The 24,760-nt window shown below is 46.9% G+C and overlaps 1 protein-coding gene across 1 annotated transcript in view; it reads right to left on the bottom strand.

Moving 5' to 3' along the window:
- T265_03657 (hypothetical protein) overlaps positions 1 to 24,512 on the bottom strand; it is a gene marked incomplete at both ends in the record, with an annotated part of 28,488 nt that extends 3,976 nt beyond the window's left edge. The window contains 7 exons of the mRNA XM_009168199.1: positions 2,790 to 3,330; positions 4,481 to 4,538; positions 7,195 to 7,529; positions 9,952 to 10,383; positions 12,391 to 12,697; positions 14,750 to 14,798; positions 23,997 to 24,512. Of these exons, the coding sequence (XP_009166463.1) occupies positions 2,790 to 3,330; positions 4,481 to 4,538; positions 7,195 to 7,529; positions 9,952 to 10,383; positions 12,391 to 12,697; positions 14,750 to 14,798; positions 23,997 to 24,264 (1,990 nt within the window). The remainder of the gene's footprint in view (positions 1 to 2,789; positions 3,331 to 4,480; positions 4,539 to 7,194; positions 7,530 to 9,951; positions 10,384 to 12,390; positions 12,698 to 14,749; positions 14,799 to 23,996) is intronic.
- Positions 24,513 to 24,760: the final 248 nt, after the last annotated feature.

Genomic DNA, 24,760 nt, shown 5'->3' with positions numbered 1-24,760 from the left:
ATTGTAAACACTGGAAAATTCCTCCGCTTCGAGACGCGTCTCTGGGATAGCGGGCGAAATATTTCAGACGCGCAAATCCGTAGCTATACCAGCTGCATGCCGAGCTCGGAAAGTGGTCGCAGAGCTCCGAACGAGGACCATAGAACTCAACTCATCCATGACTTGGTTAACCAAGCCACACGGAATTAAAGCTGAGACCAGTGCTCAACAAGCCGACGGTATTATGGGGCCAACAGTGACCCCCATTTTGGAATTCGTTCTTCGCTCACCCAACTGAGCTTCCACTGAGGGTGAACTTGGGTTTCGATTATCCAATCAGTAACGCTCCGTTCTAGTCAAGACTGTAAACAAAGATCGACTGACCCCAAGGAGCGAATATACTAGAATATTCGACGGAGCATGAAAAGAACGCTGAACGATGCAGTGTGTGTAGTCTAGCAAAAACCTATGGTTTTATACTAATAAACTGGGATTTCTCTGGAGTGAAGCGAGTCCTTTCTGACCGATTTCCGGTAATACAACACGGTATCAGAGGTACGGGAGCCGACTGTCCACTCCAACTAAGTTCGTCTAGCATCACCATAGTGGCACTGCCACCTGTACCGCTTGGCAGGTCAGCGGAAACTAGCTGACAGTCATGGAGAAATAACTATGACGATTCTTTTACTGTGAACAACTTTCGCTCGGAAACGAATGAGCGACATATGGAGGTGCATGCGATCGGTGAACCCGCCACTATCGTCCTCAGCTGGAAGATCTTACGGAACCATCAGGGAAGCTTGCTGTCTTCCAACGCTATTGTACAAAACCTTCGGAGGATTCCAGTTCTTCAAGCGAAACAGTTAAGTTGGTGATTCCATACGTGGCCGCATTGCGACAACTAGAGAAATCGTGTTATTTTTGCACCTATGTGAATAAAAATTCACATTCGAGATTGCATTTCACTGGGGACAGGGAACGACGATATTAAGAAGTGCCTGTTGAAGTGCTCACAACGGGACCAATCAACGTTTGCGGCAGGAAACCATACGCAGTATTTATCAGCATGGAAACCGGGGGAAAACTTAAATACTGTGGCGCAAACAAACTTAGGCAACGGCAGATTTTGTACATGAGCCAAGGAAAGAAAAATAATCGGCCCGGCATGAAGTGCGTAAGGACTTTTGAAAAATGAAACACTTCGCGAGCCAAAGTCAGCTGGTTCCTGTCAAGTCTGTTTCACAGACCGACGATGATGATGATGGCGAATAAAACCGCTGCAAGACGAAAGCAATGTGGAATGACACGAGTTCCAGTGTCACGATAAAAACAATCCCAGGAGACTATGCTGAGGTTCAGAGCGTCTAAAGCCACTCTGCGAATGTGGAACAGACCAAGAACCATGCCAAAATCCAGCTGGCTGTGACGCGTCCGATTGACGGCTTGGCCGATCACAAGCCACTGACGACCGTGGTGAAACATTTGCAGCGAACGCTGATCACATTTCAGAAATACAACCATCAGTCACCTTAGTAACCAGGGGCACAGGTGATTATTACTGAACAGGTGTCCAAGAGTCTGAGGGGTCAGACCACAAGTTCGAGGCCGTTTTTACGACTGACTGTAGCTTTATACCCGCAGACAAGCTGACTATTATGGAAGAACTGATACAACTGATTGTACACTGCTGGCCCAGTAAAAAAAAACAAGGCTTTCCCCAGTACTTAAGAATGCTGTTCAAGGAACCCGTTCACTTAGTTCGATTTCAAAATATTGGAGAAGGGGAGTAATGAAGAGCTACGTATTACGCACTCCGAGAGCAGCATTCCGAGAACACGATAAAACTTAATTACACCGGCAGACATGGCTCAACCACGCAGTTAAGGGGTAGACCCTGCATCAAACCTATCGCCTTCAAAGTGTAGTTCTTCTTTCTTCAAACAACTAGAATGGTCCCCCTCCAATTCCTGACTGTAGGTCTTCTGTTCTGCTTGCTAGTTGTCGCCTACGGAAACTGTAACAGCCGAAAATAGCGTACGTTTCATAATACACGATTTATAGCTGACAAAATACGGTGGTTTCCTTGTGCCCACCTCAGACCTATTCGGCGACAACCATATATGCCGAAGAAAGTTGCTTGGAACGAAGGAAGAATTCTGCTATCCCAACGAGGACAGTTTGTCGAATTTACTCCATCCTTTTCGATGAGCCAGACCAGTGTTGCTTGCGTGCGTACGTGGGTGTTGAGAATTCCAACTATGCCTGTCTACATGAGGCAGTAACTGAGCCACCTGTCAATATCGATTGGTCAGCTCAAGTGTGAAAAACGTTCACTTTTGTATCAGCTGATCATTCTCAAGAGAAGAGAGTTCAATCGGCAAACACACACACACAGACAGAGAGGCAACTAATCCAGGTATGACACACAGAACGTGAGTAGATGCAGAAATGTGAACTATTTAGCACAAACTGGGTCACGTGGCCCGCACTGGATTGTGTAGACATTTACGGGACAGATAGAGAGATTTTGGAATTGTGCAGAGGGATAGGCAGTCTTCTGACCAAATTGGTCTACCTCCGGAAGATTCTACGCACCGTCAACGCTGAACAAAAAGTCTTCAGACGTTACACACTTGGGTGGCATCGGTTTTGAAAGCTCACTGGGAGTACTGGCGAATCAACCGAGAATAAGCGAGCATAGAAACGATCTATACAACGCTATGAACTGGACGTCAATGAAGCGGATTGCGATGAAACAGAGAAACTAAGGCTTAGTGAGAGACGCGGAAGCCGAAGGTTAAAACACATACTTGATGTATCCCAGGCACCGGAGCCATTAACTGAGCTGGAAGGAAAGCAGGCAGACAGCACACTTCGGCGGCCACAAATACCGGGGGCCGTCGTGTTTGACTGGGTCTGTTGGTTACAAAACTGTTCAACATCTGTCGATCGAGGCGTACAATTGAATGTGGCAAAGTTGTCCTGATTGATCACTTGGGGCGTTGACACAGGTGTGCCTTGAGTTGTATGATTGGAGCTCATTCCACCAGGTGGTAGCTGGGACAAGTCCTTACTCGCATGAGCGGTGTTCGTCAATGGTTTGGTCTCTTGGCTCCACTGGGCAGTAGTCGTAACAGTTTCATTCAGACCGAGCATACTCATACTGTTGAGAATGGCATCTACGTTGATGCCATTTTTGGCAAGTTCACCATGGTCTACAGCAGCAAGAATGGCCTCTTTCGATTGTGTCGATCGGTTGGCCCCTTCCTGCAGCGCGCGGACAGCACACGCGAAAATTTCGCACCACTCGGAAGCTTTTGCGTCCGGATACGAAGCGATTTCAGTTAGGGTCTGTAACGAACGCATGGTGAGCGAAACATGTGTTGTGAGTGAAAGCTAGGCGCATTGTTGTGGTAAACAGACAAACCATCGAAACTGGCTGCACTGCAAATACTATCTAACATGAGTAATAAAAACTATGGTAATCGTTCAGCTGTAGCACCCTTCCGATGCGCACAGCTGGTGTGGTGTGCCACTGGACGGATGCATGATGGCTGAGAGAGCGCCAGGACAGGAGCAGTCGAGATCCCGTGGTTGGGTTCGAACCCTGCGGTTAGTAAGTTCACGCCACCTATCTCCAAGTCACCAGTCTTACGTGGACCATCGAGGACTGAAAAGGGGAATTCCTAGCCAATTAATACCTGTATGACATGCCGTACAGGATGGGATCCACCTTCAGTACAGGACTTCGAAGCTTCCTGTATTCGGTCTGTTCGATATGACGATAATTTTGATCGGCCGATTCCCATGTGCTTGCCTGGTTGGAACATGCAGCTTGACTAATATTGCACACTGATGACACACATCAATGGGACCGATTTCGTTAGACGTTAGTAGGTGAAAAGCATAGGCAATTATGGTTAATATCAGTAATAAAAATTGAAGCTGGGTGTTAAAAATGTGTCGACTTCGTTGGTTGGCTGTCTATCGGGCACTACCTGATGGAAACTGCTGGATGCATCCGACCTTCGAGCGTGTGCTCATTTGTTGGTCCACCGCATCAATTTGAGCCGGACAACCGAAAGTGTGTATTCGGGTGTATGGTATGGTAAATTCCCGAACAGTATCACCAAGCTTGTGTCGCAGGAAACCCGTATGTAATCAGTTTGTCCACTGACTTGAAATGTTTGAGTAAGTGTTGGGATTTCAAGACAAGGTCAGCATGACCCTCTCTATATGCCTGAGTAGAGAGGCGGTGAGATACGGTTACTGGTCGATATCAGTCTCCATCCAGGCAGCCTGAATGAACGTTGGGCAGTGCAGTCACCCTATCATGTTCTTGATAGGCTTCACCCTTCCCCATTTCACACAAGATATTTCGAAACATAAAACGGAGTCCACAGCAATGGAGTACCTGTGTCTTCAAAGACAGGGGTGCTGCTTACAGTGACGGCAATTGTGAAACATCATACATTGTGGAAATACGGACAGAATTATTTACCTCATTCGTCTTGCAGGAGCCGGACCGATTAAGCGCAGGTACCCCGGGACAGAAATGACTGTAGAATGAAACACGAGAAACAGGAAACTATGTGTTTGTGACAAATAATTCGATTTACACACGAATTCGGTCTTAACAGGAGACTCAAATGAATCCAAATAAATAGTTTTCAGCAACCTTATGAGTAGTGTGTTGCTAAAATATGCAACGGAGTCAATAGGGTTATAGAAATGATGTAAATCGCGGGGAAAAAACAAGGACCATACTAATGCTATTAACTTCGAAGGATAACTAATTGCTGACTTGCTTGAACTAAGCAATCAACACAAGCTGTCTTCGATACATTCCACGCTTAATTCACGAAAATTTAACTGTTTTGGGGATGTTTTCATTCAGTGTGGTTGGGCCAAACATTCAAAAACCCTGCATGTGCTTAAAACAGTGTAATGGCATGGCAAACTCGAATACTGAGTCAGTTTATTTTCATAAAAGAAACTACTCACAAGGTTGCTGAAAACTCTTCGACAGCCCACGACCGGTTTCGCCCTTCCTGGGGCTCATCAGGTAGACGCAGCCCCCGACTTCCCATCAACCTTATGTTCTACTTGAACCCAAATCGGACTGCTTTCGAAAAATACACTCATTTGCAAATCAACTTGGTTTTCACAAGAGACTCAACTGCAGCACATTCAGTTGTAGAATACCATAAACGAGAGATTCATTTGAGTCTTTTGTGAAAACCAAATTGATTTGCAAATGAGCGTATTTCTCGAAAACTGTTGCGCGTGCAATCTAATGATACTCAGGTGAAAATAGAAAAAGGAAGCATGAATTAAACGTGACATCACCGAGAGGTGTGGGAATACCGAGTTAGCATACGCTGTATACGCTGATTGTAGGAAAAAGTCCCAACCTGGTAAGTGAAGATTTATGCCGTTTCATTGACTGAAAATCGCGTTCCACACTGCGAACGCTAGCACATCTTAGCGAAATACATTCATTTGAAAAAACTAATTTGGTTTTGCGAGAGACTCACCTGGAACCCAGCTGAACCACCCGTTTGTGATGTTTCTAGGCAACTGAATGTGCTGCAACAGGCCGCCTCATGTTTCAGCCGCTACGATATTCGCGATACATGTATATTTGTAATGCACTAACCTTAAGGTTGCTGTCGACGAATTCCCAGCAACCTTATGAGTAGTGCATAACAAATATGCTAGCACATCTTGTTTGGTGCTGTCAACGTTTGCTTATTATTCTTTGACCATACAGACGTAGTTACCAGTGCCAATCGAGTCCGTTGATGTAGCTTGTCACTGATAAATCTAGTCAGTAGTCTTCTGTAAAGTTGTCGACCACGCGGATAAACAAAACCAGTCCACGTGTTGGTATCATAGACGACATTCGTTCTTTCCCTCTTACTTACTTACTCGTCTGTGGTCGGTATGCTGATAGTAAACTATCAAAATTCGGAAAACCACATATATTTAAAAACCGAACCAAGCTCAAGATAGCCCAGCGGGTAAGAGGCGAACATGATAACTGTAAAGGTCCGGGGTTTCGACACTAACCCCGGCATCTCGACGGCCCCGGTCTAGGCTACGGCAAACTGGCAGTATCTAACCCCTCGTGTTTACTTTGGGTGGAATGTCCACTAGACATAGAAGGGGTGTTTTGGCTGGACGAGTAGTATGAGCAACAGTAGTAGTATGGTGAAGACCGAATCGGCGAGTTTGTCCAGTGAAATCCTACCTACCACCCGTAATGCTTAGAGGTGTCAATCATATTGCTTTCCTTCGCACATCAGACACGAGGAACCAGCACACGTCTGTTGAAACGTCCAAGTTACTACAACCAACCAGATATGCCGCAAAAAACACGAGAGACGGGGGTCAATAGAAGATGGCCAGGAAATTCCATTTTTAAGACACACCCGGGCGAGTTTTATAATCTGTAGGCACATGTCTTGACGGATGATCAGCATCATAAAACGTCGAGATGAGAGACTAGTTTGCCTGCCAGCTGTGAAGTTCGGTTTCTGCTGTAGACCACTCGAACTAAGCGAGAAGCCAACTCGTCATTCACTAGAAGCAATTGGAATGATGTTAATCCGTGTGTGTGTGTGTGTGCGTGTGTAGGGGATGCACCCAAGATGAGTTGAAACAACGGCTGGCCAAACTCAATTGGCACCAATCAATACGCAAGAGCTGGAGTAAGGATTGCCAGAGAGGCGGAACAGATAGCAAGTCTACCTTCGTGGTTGTACAATCAAACCGGATGTGTTTGATTCAGACACGAGACCAGACACCACACGGACATACATTACTGCAACGCACCTGGTGCGGGGCCGATTGGGCAGTGTTTGTTATGTGCACGACAGGATCGGCTGAGAGAAGAAAAACGCTCTGATTTCGGCTACCAAGTCAGACCGTACGAGATCAGCTGAGAAAAAAAAACAGCCAGACAGGAACAGATGATTGCCAGCCAGCTGGCTCAGGTAGACAAGAGTTTCTCTAAAATATCGGCCCTTGTTAACACACACACACGCAGCAAGTAGTTTAGTTTGCCGAAAATAAAGTTTGGCATGGACGAGTAAGAAGGGAAGGGGAAACCGAGTTTAGCTGACCCCTGAGATTTTCTAACTGCAATCCACTGGCGGGGGAGGTTGTAGAAGCGTTCGCACCATTAGAAAACAGATAAAAAAACACACTTACCGGAGCATGGGAGCGCATCCGGAGTTGGCTGCTGATGTGGAATCCCCAAGTACCATTGTGCTGTCTGATGAAACCATGCCCACCACATTACCAGCCAGTTGGTGGTCCGAATAGAGTGATGAGCCACCGTTGGGAAAGACAGTCGGGGAGATCATTTTACCGCTACCAGGTCCGCTGTTAGATAGTTCCCCATTGGTACAGAGTGTGGGAGCACAGGTCGTGTCCTTCAGCGAGGAAACACAGTCACCAGCCAGAAAATATGGTCGCTGTGGCTCAGTGCTCGAACTCTGATTGAGCCGACTCATACACGAAGAGGACAACCAGGTGGTGCTCGGCTGTAGATGAGAGGATGTTTGTAAACAGATCGTTTCGAGTTGGTCAAGGCGGAAAAGGTAAGTGGAACAATTTCTGGACAAACTCGCCGTGGTTTCAGGTCGGCTGGTGATTTACCACCATTGATTATTTGATTGTGAATGGTGGAACGTGCGTTAAATACTACTACCAACAATATAGTAATAAAAATAACAATCGTCCGGCTGCAACACCTTTTCGGTGCATAGCTGTCATGCCACACACACACACACACGGCAAGCAAGATGGCTAAGATAGTGCCAAATCGCCCAAGCGCAGACAGGAGCAGTCGAGGTCCTGGGGTCGGGTTCGAACATTGGACTGTCCGGTCAGTAAATTTGCGCCTGAATCAGAGAACTATCTCCAGCTCGGTGGCATCGGTAAGCGAGGGGGATTTATTAGCAGTCATCAAACGTTATTCGGAAGAGTGTAACAAGGACTACGGTTCGAAGTGACAGGATTTTCATAGGTTAATAAGAATCAGGTAAAAGGGAACGACATGGATCAATACAACCCTAATGCGGATTACACTTTGAAAAGGATTCTAACAACTAACACTGGCCAACACGTCTGTCTGCTTATTGTAACTTTGGAGCTTTGGTGTTTCAGTAATGGCCAACAAAAAAAAATCGTTCAGCCGTAGCACCCTTTCGGTGCCTAGCTGCCATGCCACCCGAAAGTTGCACGAGGGCTGGAATACTGCCAGGTTGCCCAAGCCTGGACAGGGGAAGTCGAGAGACAGAGGTCGGGTTTGAACCACGGACCTTCTGGTCAGTAAATTCGCACTCAAACCACTTGGGCCATCTCTGGCCAACACCCTAAACTGCACTGACAAAAACTTCGAAGATGGCAGCCTCTTGGTTTGCTCAGTTAGACGAACTCAAATAACCGTATGAAGCATCCCCATTATTGATTGAAAAAATTATAGAGGCACAGCAATGACGGTCTTTGTTGGGCTTACTCGCCAGTGCATTGTCCCAGTGCGCACGGGACAGTCTTGCTAGCCTCCTCGGGAGCGTCATCTGTTGAGATCGCGCGAACTCGTCAGGTCACGGCACACACAAAGACTTCTCTGTCCCTCGCGCACAACAGAGCCAGTCCAGTGTTGTTAGACTATGCAACCACTCCCAGATGAACTGGGCCAGGCGCTGAGGTCATGCGCGTGTGGGGCAGTGACTAGGATACGGTAGAGGAGGATGCAAACAAAGACATACATACCCAGCATGTCCAACACTGTAGCGCTACGCACACACACACACGGAGGGACAAAGATCGAACAAAGGAAAAGCACTTGATGGCTGAAGCTGGGTTGCTTAAACCGGAAATTATTCACCCACGTGTGTGGGAGTGCAGTGCTTTGTTCGCTCTCGCTTCCATAAGCGTGCACATACACAGACAAGCGACAGGGTGTCGAACGAATAAATGAACGAGTGAGCGAACGAACGAGCACATCCTAAGTAACTAACTGGTTTTGCTATTTAGTGTGCACAAGGAGATAGAGGTGGTGGGGGGGGGGGTTGGTGTATTATTAGCAGCAGATTGCTGCATGAATTGTCCAGTGGGCTTGTTGATTGACGCAGAATCGGATGGTCTAGGTGGTGTGTGGTGTACTGCTGCGGTCCCGATGGCCAGAACTAGGACAAGACTAGGAGAGACGAACGGTGGTGGTGAGTCATGCGAAATTTGGAGTCAGAATGGGTAACCAGACGGAATCATCGCATTTGCATGACACTATCGGTCCTTCTAACTAACCACGACCAAATACCAATGGTAAAACACACAAGACGTCCATAAACAGGGTCAACCCGTGAACCAACCTGAGTGCGTACGATAAAGTCCCCAGCGGAACAACAAAGAGAATACTCCTATTGGTCAAATAGGTCTCACAGAGCCGAAGGTCACAACTCCGAACCAAAAAGGTGTGAGCGGATAGACGCATTCCTTTGATACAAATTCATTCATCTACCCAACACACGATCGTCGCCTAAGACTACACACAGTTAAGCGTCAGTAATGCCTTCAATCTAACCTAAAACATCACGGAATAACCGAATGAGTGGAGAGCCGTTACCCGTCCCAACTTTCAGTAGAATCCCTCATCAAATAGGGACACCTTCGGGAGTCCTCATGGACGTAGACTTGTCCTGCCCCCAAAGTTACTGGGCAAACCGCTGATCCCGGACAATGACCAAAGTTCAGCAAGATGGAAGCAACTTCAATTGCTCACTGCGTGGACTTGTGACCAAGCAGCGGTCTCTCTTAGGTGGATTATGGCTCAGTTACAGAACCTTTGGGGAGAAACGACGCCTCGCACATATGAGGAACTCGGCTCCCCTCACCAGTGACTGACTCTGTGTGAGGTTCTACGGCGCATTGCGTACGTGAGAATGAATATACGAAACTTACCGCCTCTTCCACGGCAGTTTTGCCTTCGCCAAGTGAAAACTTCTCCGAGTGCGGCAGCAGTTGTTGTGGCTGTTGATCAAAAGAACCGTATCCACTGGAGCACAAATCAGTAGAGTCGGCGGACAGCATCACACCATCATCGTTCACTCCAAACCCAGCGTTGAGTTCATGTGGATGCACAATCTCGTTGAACCGATCCAAGGAATTGCTGATCAGATGCAGCAGGTCAGTTCCTTCTAGGTCATCTTCATCTATATCCCCCACAGCACCGGTACCTGCACGTTCCTGAGAGACTGCAAGACGTAAATTACGTGAACTACGGACGCTGCTTGGATTAGTCCTCGTCGAGTTTGATACTTTAAGGTCGATCTCTTCAGACAGATTGGTTACATGTTTAGCAGTCTCTTGACCCGAGGAATCCCATAGCCGGGGCTAAATTGAGGCAACAGAATAAGAGAGTAAGTGGGCGGGAAGCTTAATGCTTAACTCATTTTAGCAAAATCACATGGGAGGAGTGCAGCCGAAATGGTCGGTCTACGGATCTCCGCCTTACACAGCTAATAAACGGACCCTGAACGCTTTTTCCCTTCTACATTCTCTTTATTTTCAAGCATTCTCTTCCAGGTTCAAGTGAACTCGAAAGCCAGAGAACACTCTGTAGGTTACGGAACGTTTAATTCAATAAACACGGTCTAAACCAGGTGATTCTTCGGGACAGTAAACAACTGAGATGTCTACTGGCCCTCGGGAAATTGTGCAGAGTGATCGAAAACAATAAAGTACAAGCTTGTTAACTTTAGATTCCACCTCATCCAAACACTAAGTTGGTTTGTTGCACGGCTGTCACGACAGTAACGGTTGTCGGGAACGAGGGGGGGGGGACACGCGATTGTGGGAATCTCAATAACTAATATCTCTTTGAGTTTCAGTAGTGTGTTGGTTTACCTGAGAAAAGCCTCAAGGGTAACTACCTGCGTCCGGAATGTGGAGTAAGTACAATTTATGAGACCCAGACTGACCGCCTCAACATGACCGGAACTGGGCAAATTATACGTGCTCAATGAACGATAGACAGGCATACAGACTGAAGAAAAATGTCCATTAGATACGCCGATTCAGAGTGACGTCTGTGAACTAGAGTGGAAGTACTCTTGCAAACAAAAAGGGTGTAGTGGGGCGGGCAAGAGGCTACTAAAGAGAAGAATTGATCAGTGTTCTGAAGTACGGATCAAGCGTGAGTTAGACTGAATCAAGTGACGACTTCGATTTGGTATGGGGATGGATTGAGATTTCAACTGCATTACCGTGAGTCCTGTCTCCTTTCGAATGTATCTAGCCCGATGAAGTGTCCATGAATTGGTAATCGCCATGAAGCACTTCTTTTGTCTTTTCAGAATGACTGTTGGTGCAATTGAGATCAGGTGAAATCTATCGCAAGATGGCATGATAAAGCTTCCTGAAAGACGGAGTTTTCGTCCGTAGGTCATCTAACGCTCAACTAACTCACATCTATGGTTCCAGTTTCCTTATTGCGTACCTCTAAAAGGCACAATCTTCAACTGGGAAGTTAGCTGATAATCCAGGAACATATGAAAGCAAGACTTCAGTACAAGTTTCTTAAACAACCTTCTAAGTTCCTGCCGAGTTTATCGTCCATCTCTTGCCTTATCGAAGGAACTGATGCCTCTGGAGGGCGAGACCACGACAAAGGCAAATTCAATGGCCTGAACGAACAGACCTGAGCAATAAGGACTCCGCTTGCATACGCAAGTAGCCACACACACGCACACATCGATTGCGAAGGGATTCGTTGTAAACTGTGACCTCAAGCGACACAACACAATCACTGAGGCATTTCGTTTGCATACACACACGCTAGTATGGTACAAAGTGTTTCTGTCAAGCGGGCACGATCGAACACAAATGCAAACAATCAATGAATGCGAAAGTTCATTCACTGTAGATGAAACGAGATACACATGCATACCTAGCCACGGACCACGACCGTACTAAACCAATGTGGATACGGTTATTAGATCGGGCGTGGATCCACATCCTGAGTGCAATATTGAGGAATGTAGGTGGCTCGGATGCGCTGCTTGGTTGTTGGTCTGTTCGCCCGAACCAACCACCCAACACAAGGCACAACAACTAACCCACTGCTGATGATGTCACCTGGACTGATGATGAAACGTTTGCAATCAAATAGCCCAGCTCAGCGAACAAGCCAACGACCATCTACGCTACCCGAGCTACCAACATTTTCCCCCATAGATAGCCAACACTGTTTAGAAACCACAAAAGGGGAGAAGAATTTACCCACTCAACCCCACACTGACGATGTTACTTTGACGAAACGTTTGCAATCCAACTGTTGTGCTCGGGTGAACATGAGATCAACAAACATACAGTGTCCGTGTGAGAATTTTCACCACTTACCAAGTCCGGGCTACCAAATACGACACTGTTTTCAGAGCTCGAACCTTGTCGTGACCGCGGAACACCATTGGACAAACCGAAATGGTTCACAGGAGTCGGCAGTTTACAAGGAGGATCGCTTGTGCGTAGTGCTGTTGTCGGTGACGTATGACAATGGTCACCAAGTCCAGTAGTTAATTGGGGTACGTCTGCAGAGTACTCAAGGTCATCACGTGTCGACGCTGTAAAACTTGGCTCCAAAATACCGTCTACGAAGCCTTCATCATCGGCACGGGGAACTGAATGTTGGGCTGGGTTGTGCTGACGCCTAAATGTCGAAAGGATATGAACTGAGTGAGCAGACTGTGGAGAACGCCTGGCGCTTAGCAGGACAGAGAAATGTATCTTTAGGGGCCCTACTGTATTTGTCGTTTTAGGTAAAAAACAGAATGATGATTTCTACTCATTCAGGTTCCGCCGGGAATTCGGCTCTGATTAGTTGGAGTTGGAAAACGTAGTACGAACCGAGGACAAGACATCGCACCACCATGTAGAACGAAGGCATGGGAGCATCTTACAAAACGAACGGGAGAATAATGGCCGACCTCAGGTGTCGAAGCGTGAGAAATTCTGCTATAGTAAAAACAATATATGAGGAGCGAGATGGTTCAGTACCACGGTAGGGGTTCCTCAAATTGTTAGTCACGTCACCAGAGCAGTCCACAGCACACAGCCTCTAAACACAGATAAAGACGAAAAACCTGACAGTGAGGTGAGAGAACAAGTGAGGAACGACAAACGAAAGTGTATGTATCGGAGCAAATCTTTCAAAGGTAAGCCGTTTGGCTTCTGGGAGACTAACTAACACGTCCAGAGGTGTTTAAAGCTATTGAGAACAATGCTTCTTGGTTCCAAACCAGTAGGCGTTTTTCTGCCTTGCTATCAAAATGATTTGGTCGATTCTGACCAAAGAACAACCGCAGAGAGAAAGGTATTTCATGTCATTCAGAAGTCATGACCAAAGAAATCATCTGAGGGTGGGTGATTTTAAAAGCCGTACTCCCGATTCTGCTCTGAACTAAAATGAAGTATGCACACGGCGGTTAGCGCACTCCGTGCACCGCAACCTACACGACAAAAGTACATGACCCAAAAATCCGGTATTGTATCGCATCCAAAAGAATGATTCGCAAGCGTTCGCATTGTTACAAGCAAACAGGTCATGACAATGTATTGTGAAGTGCGGCCTGCATATCAGTGACTACGCAGGTAGGCGAATGTGCTTTCCAGTTCAATGTCACATACCGGAGTGAGGTGAAAGACAAAGCGTACGATGAGCAGAAAATGTAATGACGAGCAACCCCCTCCCCCCAGAATAACTATCAGTAATGTATGATGAACTGATGCAACGATAGTACGGCTGGCACACTGAAGAACTAGGTGAGATAAGATTATTTTTGACAGCCTCTTTGCAATTTCATGCATTTCTGCGGTAGGAACAGGAGGACACCTTGAAAGAAGGACGCATACTTCAGATTGAGCTCGGTAAGGCAATTTTCTTGCGTTTGCACGAATCCATCCATACCTGTTGTCAGAAACAGCTACCGTATCGTTCCCAACAAGGAGTGTACTCGTCCCTCAGTCGTTCTGACTCAAACGTGCCCGAAAAACTCCGCTAAGTATACTAGAGTTTTCTTTCAAGCACTAACTAACGTTTCCAAATTCACTAGCATCCAATATTAGTTTGGGGACAGTCAGCATCGGGCGAAGAATGACGATACCGGTTCCCCGTAGCTATCCACCTCACTGGGAAGGCAAGCAGTTGGGGCAGACAGACACAAATGTGAGACAACTCATCACAGCCGGGCGGTGGCTGCTGAACGAAAAGTAGTAGCGGAATTTGAGTTTCCAAAAAATCGGACGCGGTGTCACCAATGTCGGACGCAAAGCAAGTGAAATAAGTCAGTCAGTCAGCCAGCCAGCTAGCCAGCCAGCCAACCAGTTAACTGACGACCAAACTGATTAGACTGCAAGTGTGTTCGGCCACTGGCCAGTGTACTAAGCTTGTTCGTCGTGCCATCTCGTGACACGCGCGCATACATACATACACGCAGATGACGTAAATGTGGGGATATACAAACAAACTGTTTATCTGTATCTGTATAAAACACACAACAGTTGCTATAGACGAAATACCACACGGAATGAGGCACAACAGGTGGTTAGCAAGTGGGAGCTGGGAGAGCAAGGGCTGAACTGTAGGCGGCGAGAAAGAGAGCGCTGCTCCCCCTCCCGCTCTGGTTGGTTACAGTCACGAAAAGCCAAGAAACGGAGGAGAAACAGACGAAACTACTAGAGCAAGTATGAGAAAACCACTCACCAAATAGAGGCAACGGATCCGAACTGTGCATCTTGTGCATTGCGCAAAGCTATATAGATGGGGAGGAGAAAAGAGAGCATTTATTTAAAAGAGGAATGAAGTGGGGTAGGCATTTGTAAGAAATCAAACACATATGAACGATTGTTTCAGGATGACTGATGATAAAAGAGTGGGCAATCACTGTCCGAGCCTTCCTGCTCGACTGGTGGAATTTTCGACCGGCTTCACATTCCAACAACGCATACCAACCACACTTGTGGAGCAGTGTCTTGTGGACGGGTGGTACACAAGCCCGCTAAGTTAGCCAGCTACATCAGGAGGCTCGCTAAACCTGAAATTACCCTCCCAACGTTCACACCCTTCATGCCACAGGTGTGGCGTCCATGCTACGGTTTACAATGCTATGCCGCAATGTAATACGAATCAGAATCCTCAGCAATACATTGGAAAACTACCAATGTCCAACCACCCAGGTCTCCGAAACACTCATTTGGTATGGCTGGGGGTTGGTCACTTATGAGTAGTTGCGCGATGTTTGTTGAATTTGCACCAACATCATTCTGAGAATTCTCAGTCAAGAGACGTGCTGGAATACGCCGAACGATGATTGAGCTTCATCTTTCGAATGGTGATGGAGGACCAGCTGTGACCGGGCATTTTTACCTAGTGAAAATGATCTAGCTGAGCCTTAACAAAAAACTTGATCGCGTTGACAACCGCCATCCCCACTGACGAAGACCCATTATGTATGGGTCGCTTGCAGGCGACCCAAATCGCACATCGAACAGCACAGGTACTTCTGGTGTTTATGGCGTACTAGCTCTGGGCCCACTTCCGACAGAGTGGTCGGTGAACTGTACACGCAACTAGGGCTAACTCCGGTCGCCATCGCATTCATTACGTACCTGAAGTATAATGGTGTAAGGAGAGAAGTGGTTGAAATCCCGTACAGGCCAAAACTTTCTTCCACGACAATGCTAGCAGCGGTATCTCGTATCTCTGCCAAACACTAAGTGTCTATTCACTGACTTACTCATTGTCTGATCAGGTGAGCATAGTCTGGGCCTGTACTTATTTGGTGGACATGATATCATCCTATGCGCAGTCAGTAAACCACCATTGTCTGCACTTGCGATGCCCTTGTCCGATGCAATGACCTGAACAACCGTACACACACATACAAGACTAGAGCTCGAAATAGCTCAGCAGTTGGAGAGTGACTTGCTGATCGGAAGGTTCATGGTTCGAACCCAACTTCGGCATCTCAACTGCTCTGTCCAGGCTTAGGCAGTATCTCAGCCCTCGTGCTTCTTTCGAAGAGGCATCGGGAGGGTGTTATAGCTACACCATTTCTTTACACACAAGGCTCGTGGTTTCCAAACGAATGTCAACGGACTGGTCCTTTATTTTGCATTCAGTATCAACACTTTGATTAGGTTCAACTACGCAAAATTTTCGGTCGCACCACAGCAAAGGAATAAGAGAAAGATCAAATTCCAGATCGATCACTTTCGGTCGTTCTTACGGATTACGGACCGACAGAATACATGGCTTGCGCGGAATCCACCGCTGTTCAGTAGAGGATTATGGTTTTACTATTGAGTGTGTGCGATTTGGAAAAACAGCAGTTTTGCCAGCGCTGTGTCGTTGATAAAACGTATACAGGAGTAGTACTAGTTAAAAACCTACTTGGGGGTGACGAAAAAGGCAAACATTAGGGAGAATTATGCACGTGATGACTTTTCTCACGTGAACACCACACTGTGTCCACCCCCACCCCCACTAGTAGCAAAGTTCCACGACTTTTCTTGTAAACGAGATTGTCGTTGTAAAGTGGAGTGCTAGGACGGTTCAGTCTGTCAGTTATTTTTAGTTTCTACCTATTGAGAAACGCGGAATTTTCAATCGCACGAAGATCAGACTTCCAATTAAGGCACTCTGGACTTCAAACCACCTCTCCATTTGGGATAAGCTTGTCCATACATGAAAGCATACGCCTTGGTGGTAGAATAAACGTGTAGCAGAAGCTGCAGCTCACGATTGCTTGTTGTACCTGGAGGAACGTTTTTCCTGCCGTTGGGGATGTAGTGCTTCAGTGCAGTGATGAAATCTAGTCCTAATAAACCAACTCATTGGGTAGCCTAGTCGGTCTGTACCAGTGATTACGAAGCAAAAGGTAACTGTAATTCATCCAGACTGTTTTTCATTTCACGGAGGCATAAAATTACGCAGAAGGGTGGTCACCAGTCCATTTGAAACAATGAATAACGTGCGCGAAAGAATATAGGATATCTCCCCAGTCTCCATCTAGCCCCCCTACGATTGATTGATATTTGATAACAGGACACACCCACTTTGACCTCAGTGGTATGTGCTAAAAACGGCATTGGAGGCGTCCACACTTCAAACTCTGCGCTGCTAAGTACTTTGAATAGGGTGCTAAAAGTCGCGATTGCGTGCGTCACTCTGCTCTTGCTTGTCACTCTGGTCACTCGTGGTGTGGAAAGATATTCATGAGTAAATATATTGATATCTCAATTTCCACAAATATCACTTTACGCCACGAAGGACGTCCACGTATATTGACGCCAGGTTCTCCAAGCCCAGACAGGATTGGTCGAGATCCTGGGGCTGGGTTCGAACCCTCCGGTCAGGTAAGTTCGCGCCTCAACCACTAAGATATCTCGAGTTCAACAACCACATGACGCACAATCGCACTTCTACGGACGCCCGCAGCTTCGCACACCGGCAGTGTGATGGAGCAAACTGCGCGAGACCATCCACCCATTTGGTAAAAATCCGTGGTTGCTGCAATCAAGCAAACCTTTGTTAAAAACTTTGAAGAAAATTAGTAAGATCGTACTTAACAGATGGGGCGACCTGACAACACAAATTTTGCGCACACTACCTGAAAGGACGAGGGGGCTTTAAAAGACAGAACGCTAAGGCTGAAATTGAAGTGGAGAGAACTACATTCTTGACCAGCACAAAATTGGCCGTTGGTATTCGGTCCTTCAGCAAACCCAACGACGCAGTCGGATGACCGTTACTTCCTCCGTTCACACTAGTGAACAGAATAGGCGTCAAGGAAAGTGAACGGACTCAATGAGGACGACGACCGTTCATCTGTTTGCAACTAAAACCAGCAGCTTAAACTGATGGACCACATGAAGCCTCTATACTTTGGGCGGCGATAACTTTCACAAGCTACTGTCTATAAAGGACTCTTAAGAATATACCGCGTTCAATTTTCCACTGACATTACAACCGTTGCCGTGTCAAAACAATAAAGTAGTTCAACAGAGGACGCTTACAGTTGTACGGATACTAAGCAATCTTCAGAGAATAAAAATGAGGACTCAGCTGTAAGAAGCTTTCGGTACCTAGCTGCTATGTTATCCTAAAGAAGCACGAGGGCTGGGATACTGCCAGGTTGCCGAAGCCCAGACAGACGTAGTCGAGATACCGCAGTTGGGTTCGAACCACGGACCTTCTGGTCAGCAAGTTCGCACTTTAACCAATGACCTGTCTGGAGCTCTAGGGGGTCGCATGCTAGCACCATAATAGTAGAATACGTGGTTGGAATAACCGGATTTAGATGTACTTTACTGATAACCCAAATGTGTTTATTAACCATCCCACCATTATGACGCAAACGCTATCAAAACAGGGAATGCAACTGATAAATTTAAGCTAAACTTCATTAAGTCGGATGGGAATACAGAAGCGACCTCATTATAAGTAGACAAATCGAAATGAACTCTCATACTAACCGAATTAAGCCACGCTTAAATTATTCTACGAGTCGAGGTAGACCATTCTCAACACCTTGTGTTAGAATCAAATATGCAAGATCAAAGTAGAGTCTCAATAACTCGGCTTATTTCGGGAGATATTAATTCCATCAAAAAACAATATCGGTAGAGGCAGAAGAAACACTGCGTAGGGAGATCCGAGCGAATTGTCAATATACACGACATCACAAAGGAACACAACCGAATGGAAGGTGTGTTAGGCAGCTGCATTGGAATATTGTTCTCAGTGCTGCATCCTCCGGGACACTAGTTTCCTTCCCATACTATACGCGGCCGCTGTCCATTGATCTGGGCCCTGTTTACCCAGACAATAAGACTGCGTCTCGGTTGAAGTCTCGATATCCTGTAGTGTGGTTTCTCGCAGCTAACCGGGCAGAAACAAGCATCGAAACAGTGATCCAGAACCACTGCACAATGAGAAGGGCGGAATGCATTCATGTCCTAAGTGTCACGCTTGTCACACTTTCTCAAAGTTGCATAGCAAGGAAGATACTTTAAAAAATGTGAATTTGCGGTGCAGCAGAGTCACAATGCCTCAGTGGGAAGATACTTTGATAGTCACAGAATGATATTATTTCTATGAGCACATTTTGGGTGAAGAAGGGCCGTTGGGGTTTCTCCCCAGGTAACAAAATCCGGCAATACACTCTGCGCATAGACTTCTCCTAAACAGTTCGGAAATCACGACATACATCACTAGTGTTATCCCAGGTTACTGGATTTGAGGAAGGCGCCTACACCAAAGCAGCGATACCGCTGGTATCGGTGTCTCGCTGTCATTCAACAATGAGCACTCCGAATCGTTCAGCTGTAGCACCCCTTCGGTGCCTAGCTGCCATGCCACCCGAAGGAAGCACGAAGACTCGGATACTGCCAGGTTGCCCAAGCCTAGACACGTGAAGTCGAGAGGCAAAGGCCGGGTTCGAACCACGGGCCTTCCGGTCAGTAAATTCGCACCACTGAGTCATCCCGCCCCCAGTGAGCACTCATCTCAGTGTGGATACAAGCAAAGCCTGAAGTACCAATCGACAAAATTCACATGTCCAACTCCGCAGTTCGTACTTAAAAGATACTTTAGGGCGTATCCCACCGCACTTCTCACGTTCGGAGTTAGTTCGATTTGTCGGCGATGAACCACGTACCAAGGGTAGGCGGGTTCCAGATGCTACAGTTTCGGCTACCGGAAAACGGGAGAGCGAAGAACAGCAAAATTAGTTGGTCCCTCGAATCAACTCACTTATTCGAAGAAACAACAAACAAGGTGACTAAGTACTAAAGGTGACACCTTTGGTACAGGAGTGCACTGACTGCTTGAGAGCGCCATGCATCAATGTCATTTAACATTTCTGAGTCGATCCCACCGTCCCCATCCAGGTAGACGAGAGCTGTCAACCTTATGGAATCTACTGAACGGTGGCTTCCCGGTAGCTTCCACTCAGGACAAGGCTGGATGAAATGGGATCCGCCATACAGACGGTTCTAACATAGCCTACGAAGTGTACCGTTCAGTCCTCTCAAGTTAAATTATGATTGCACATGAACCAAGTACGATTTAGCAGTAATCTATTAAGACACAAGTACGGTTGTCGAAATCTTTATCGCCTTCTTTTCACTTCCAAGTATGCACTTTTCGCGACCCAGAAGCCGCTGCCACTGATTCTGCTGGTGTTGAAACAGCTTGGCTCCAAGCCACCGAGCCGAAGGGCTTCTGGTTGAGTGGTTGTCCGTCGATGGCCACCTCTGTGACAGTATCCAGTAAACGCGCCGATAATCACTGCCTGTTCATTGTGTCTGCTTACGCCCCAACAGACCGTAGCTCTGATGCTCTTCAATAGTTTTGACATCTTTTGAGCCCCTTGTTACCATCGACTGAGAGCTCAGATGTTGTAGTTCCCGGAAACTACAAGTACGCCAGTAGGTGGATATTCCGTTGCTGAGGCTCAGTTGGGTAGTCCTCTTGCATGGGAATCAAGCAGCACGAACAACGGCGCATAATGCAGGCATCCGCTGGACTGTCTATTACTGTGCAGTATTAACTTCCGAAAAAATCGAAGCCGCTCGGTCAAATGGTGCTCTCCACATGCAACAGATGGACCACATCGTCATTGACTCCAGGTTGTGTGGGTCAGTTACCGCTTGTTGCTCGTGGATGTGCGTGCCAGGCACAAAAAAAACCACCCAGTCATTGGGAAGCCCTTGGATCCTGATACAAACCAAACCTACCGAAATCAACTACCGAAGTCCCCTCTGGCCTATACACTTTTACTGAAAAGTGATATCCGCAACCTTGCAAGGTCCAATGCGCTTCGCCTGTGGAACGGTCCTAGATCTCCAGCAAAACTCTGAAATTGCTCGAGGCTCGGACACTTATTTCTTCTGGCCGACAGTACTACAGCATCCGATGAACTGTTGATACTAGGTGAAAAACAGTACCTGGACGAATCGAGAGGCTTGGTAGTCCAGAAAACTGGGGCACGGAGGAAGCGGGAAAACTCGGGAATTTAAGTATGCAATACAGGTATTCCGCAACAGGCTTGAAGAGGCCCCTGGTGAGCGGAACAATCACTGATAAAACAGATAACCTATCTCAAAAATAGAACGCCTTAATCGTCGGGTTGGACACATTCAACAATAATTCAACTGTCCACTTGCAGTTGATCGGCCGTATTCATGACCCGCGAAGTTGGAACCCCCGACGGCTTCGGAAATGAGCGGATGCATTTATCCCCTTAAAAGCCGACTCTGACGAACTCCTACCCACTCTGCTTAAAAATGGAGGTGTCTGTCTAGCATATTCACCTGTCTAGGCAAAAAGACCGTCCCAGCCAATTGGGATGAATCGACCGTGGTGCCGATTTTCAAAAAAGGTGCTCGCAGTATGCGTGACAGCTTGGTTCCCATTGTAACTACTGTTTGGATAACTTAAGAAGGTGCACGAAGGCCGAACCCAAGAACAACAAGCAGGATTCTGGTCTGGAAGGGGATGTATAAATCACATCTTCACGCCCTGTCAAGTGTTAGAGCGACGGTATGCTTGCGGTCACCCTACAACCTTGGTGTTCCCTGGTTTAAATGTTACGTTTGATTATGTCGACTGGTTCGTTTTCTTGGCACGCCTGCACATAAGATCATGAATACCATGCATTTGTATCCAAGTGCGTATGGCAATGATGTCCGGAAAGGGTGTCCACTCTGTCCAGTTTTGTTTACTTTCGTCAATCATAAAGTGATGAGACCAGTTGGAAGGTCTATGAAACTCCGATGTTTGAACCACTCCAGGCGAGCCCCTGATCCACTGGTAATATACAGATAAACTGTTATCTATGAAAAAGTGAAGGAAGCGCAAGCATTACTTGAAAAGTTGATCGAGGTCATACAGTCCTTCGGCATGTGCTTCGCGCCCACAAAGTGAAATTTTTTGAACATGCCTCTAGGAGTTTAAGGAGAGACAGTGGGAGTGGTAGAACACAATACGGAAATTGCATTAGTTCTGACGTGCGTGTGACAGACGAAGTCATCGCACAAATCTCAAGGGACATAATTATTTTTACCCCTGTGGCATTGAAAAAGCACATTGGCGGGACTTAACGGATACATCTATCAGACCACAGAGCGATCTGTACTATTGTGAGGCTGCGAGATTTGGCCAGTCCAGGTGGAGGATACGAAACATTTTCAGGTCTTCGATCGCCAGTGCCTCGGAACTATGGAGAACTCGGAGTGAGGTGACCAGGAAACGAGTGCTTGGTGAAACAGATAGCACTGTATTGAAATAACACATCCAGCATTGCGAAACAAGATGACTAGGACATATGTTAGGCATGCTGAATAGCCGCCTGCTGGGAGGAGTGTTGGTTTCCTTGCTTAACTGTGAGTAGCACAAATCCTGAGTTGGACAGAATTTAGCATGATGTTGTTGGTGCCTTCGAGGATGGGGTCCGCGCGACCCTCCTTGTGCTTCGCAGAAAACACTGAACAGTATAGCGGTGAAATGACGTCAGTGGGATTTACGCTGCCAGTTCCTACTCAGATCACGTTGAAAATTTAGGCACCTTGAATGTGTGTAGGGCGACTTTCCTAATCCATCTCTTTTCTTTCCATTGTAAAGGTTTACACAAACAAACCGGCATAGTTCTACGGCAGCTAAACCTGTGTTCTTTTCTTATATTGTTGTTAATTATGACTCCGGTAAAGACTGCCTATTAAGCCGGCAATCCAAAAGTGTCCCCATACGTAACTACGTTCGCCAAAAAATTTCCGGTCATCAGCATCAGCCCCACGAAAACCTCTGGTGCGTAGGCATGGCTTCCGGAGTGGCGGAAACTATTTATAGGGTCTCTAACAGAAGGTTGACGTCGGCTGATTCTGAATCCTAAGCGATGAAGCTCGTAGGCTCCTTTTCCGGGAGGAGAATTTCTCACACCTTAGGCTTCATGCTACCGAGCACGCTAAACCTCGTATCGTGATTCAAACGATATCCAGCAACAGATTCATCAACACGTTCGAGAGGCTGCAGTGACTGCAGATGGCCCGCACTCAACTCACTCGGTAACAGTAACAAGTCGATGTTGGATGGATTTTTAATCAGCCCAGCCACTTTTTACACAGTCATAGCACTAAATCAACAAACAGTACTTGTTTGCGGGAGGCAATTAGAGGAATCGCTTATGAAGCACTCCACTGCACACATTTGAGCTTGTTTCTTGGTTGGCTCAACCCACGATACCATATTATAGTCCCAGTGGGATCTGTCTTGTTTCCAAGTTCAGCCTGTTGGATGACCCTCTGAGACAGCTTGGACATAATCGGCATCGCAGTTGAGTTTACGAGCCGTTGATTTGTATTTGTTTTGCCCAGGCAAAGACCGGAGGACTAACTGAAACTCCTGTGTAGAACTACAGACAACTGGCACTGTACAGCCTGCCGCCAGTAACCAGGCATTTTTTAACAAACAGTACAGTAGGGTTTCGGTAAAGCTTCCCTACTACGAATATTCGCCTTTACATGTGTAGGTTATAAATACTCTGCGACTATCATATCAACCGTCATCTACGGATGGTGTCCCAAACAATTTGGGCGTTTGAAAGCAAGTCTTAGCGCTGCGCCAAATAAGTCATAAAGGTGGGACGAAATTAACACTACTTTCCCTCATGAGGAAATGCTGGCGTTGGGAACAAGCTCGGCAGGATAATTTTTTAATGTACGCAACGCCACGGGAACGACCCCGAGAACAGTCGAGAAGTCACTCGTCCCACATGTACTCCGCGCCATTACGGAGTGTCTACTGGGTCCTAGAATGAGGAAGCAATTCTTAAATACGGCACACTAAAGACACGATCGGGCGCTCGTTCACCGATCGCAAGCCTGCGGAACCTGCAGACTGCGGCTTAGATGATTGAGGAATGAACATCCACGTTTACAATAAGACTTACTTATATCTGTTGCTGCGATAAATGCATGCACCAACTCGTCGGCAGGGTGAACATGATGGCAATCGTCTTGAGAGACGGAAAGTATTTTGTGCTGTTTTCTTAGCCTCTTCTTTTTTGTATTTGACGCGAGAAGTGAATCACTTCTAAGGTGATTCCTGTCACCGTCGAGTGCGAAAGGTGAGGCCGCTCTGGCTTTTCGCGGACACAATGTCCCAAAGCTTATTGGCTCTGACTTGGTGAGAGCCGGGAAGTCTTCTACCACCGCCATTGTAAAAAACAACGAAAGGTGTCAGCAACCAATGCCACCGATTTTTCTTTCGAGATATGCTGCCCAAACAGATGACAGAAGCAGTGGTATGGTCAATTTGCTGGACGACTGCGATAAAATATTGGAAACTTGAGAGCTGCACAGCCACAATATAATTGCCTACGGCTTGTCGAAAATTGGAACAAAACCCTCGGACCTCAGCCGCGTCGGGCGCTCGCCAGAATCGACCGATAGAAACTCAATCAGCGCGCAAACCGAGTAACTCGTGAGTGCGAAACGCGTTGAAACGTTAAAACAAAGAAAACTAATCTGGTTGGCAGACTTCTAGCGGCTCGAGCACAAGGATATAATAAGCGCCCCGAAACCAATTCCACCGTTGGTCACAGTGGTTCAACAACCAGGCGCGCCTCACTCGAATTTCCGACCCAGCTGCATCAATGAAGGGCCAAGCCTTAGGAACAGGCCTAAAATTTTTCCGAAAACATAGCTTCAACCA

The sequence above is a fragment of the Opisthorchis viverrini genome (assembly GCF_000715545.1).
Source record: "Opisthorchis viverrini unplaced genomic scaffold opera_v5_53, whole genome shotgun sequence".
In the NCBI taxonomy this organism is placed as follows: domain Eukaryota; kingdom Metazoa; phylum Platyhelminthes; class Trematoda; order Opisthorchiida; family Opisthorchiidae; genus Opisthorchis; species Opisthorchis viverrini.
Note: the sequence above shows the minus strand (reverse complement) of the source record. Positions and strands in the feature narration are given on the sequence as shown.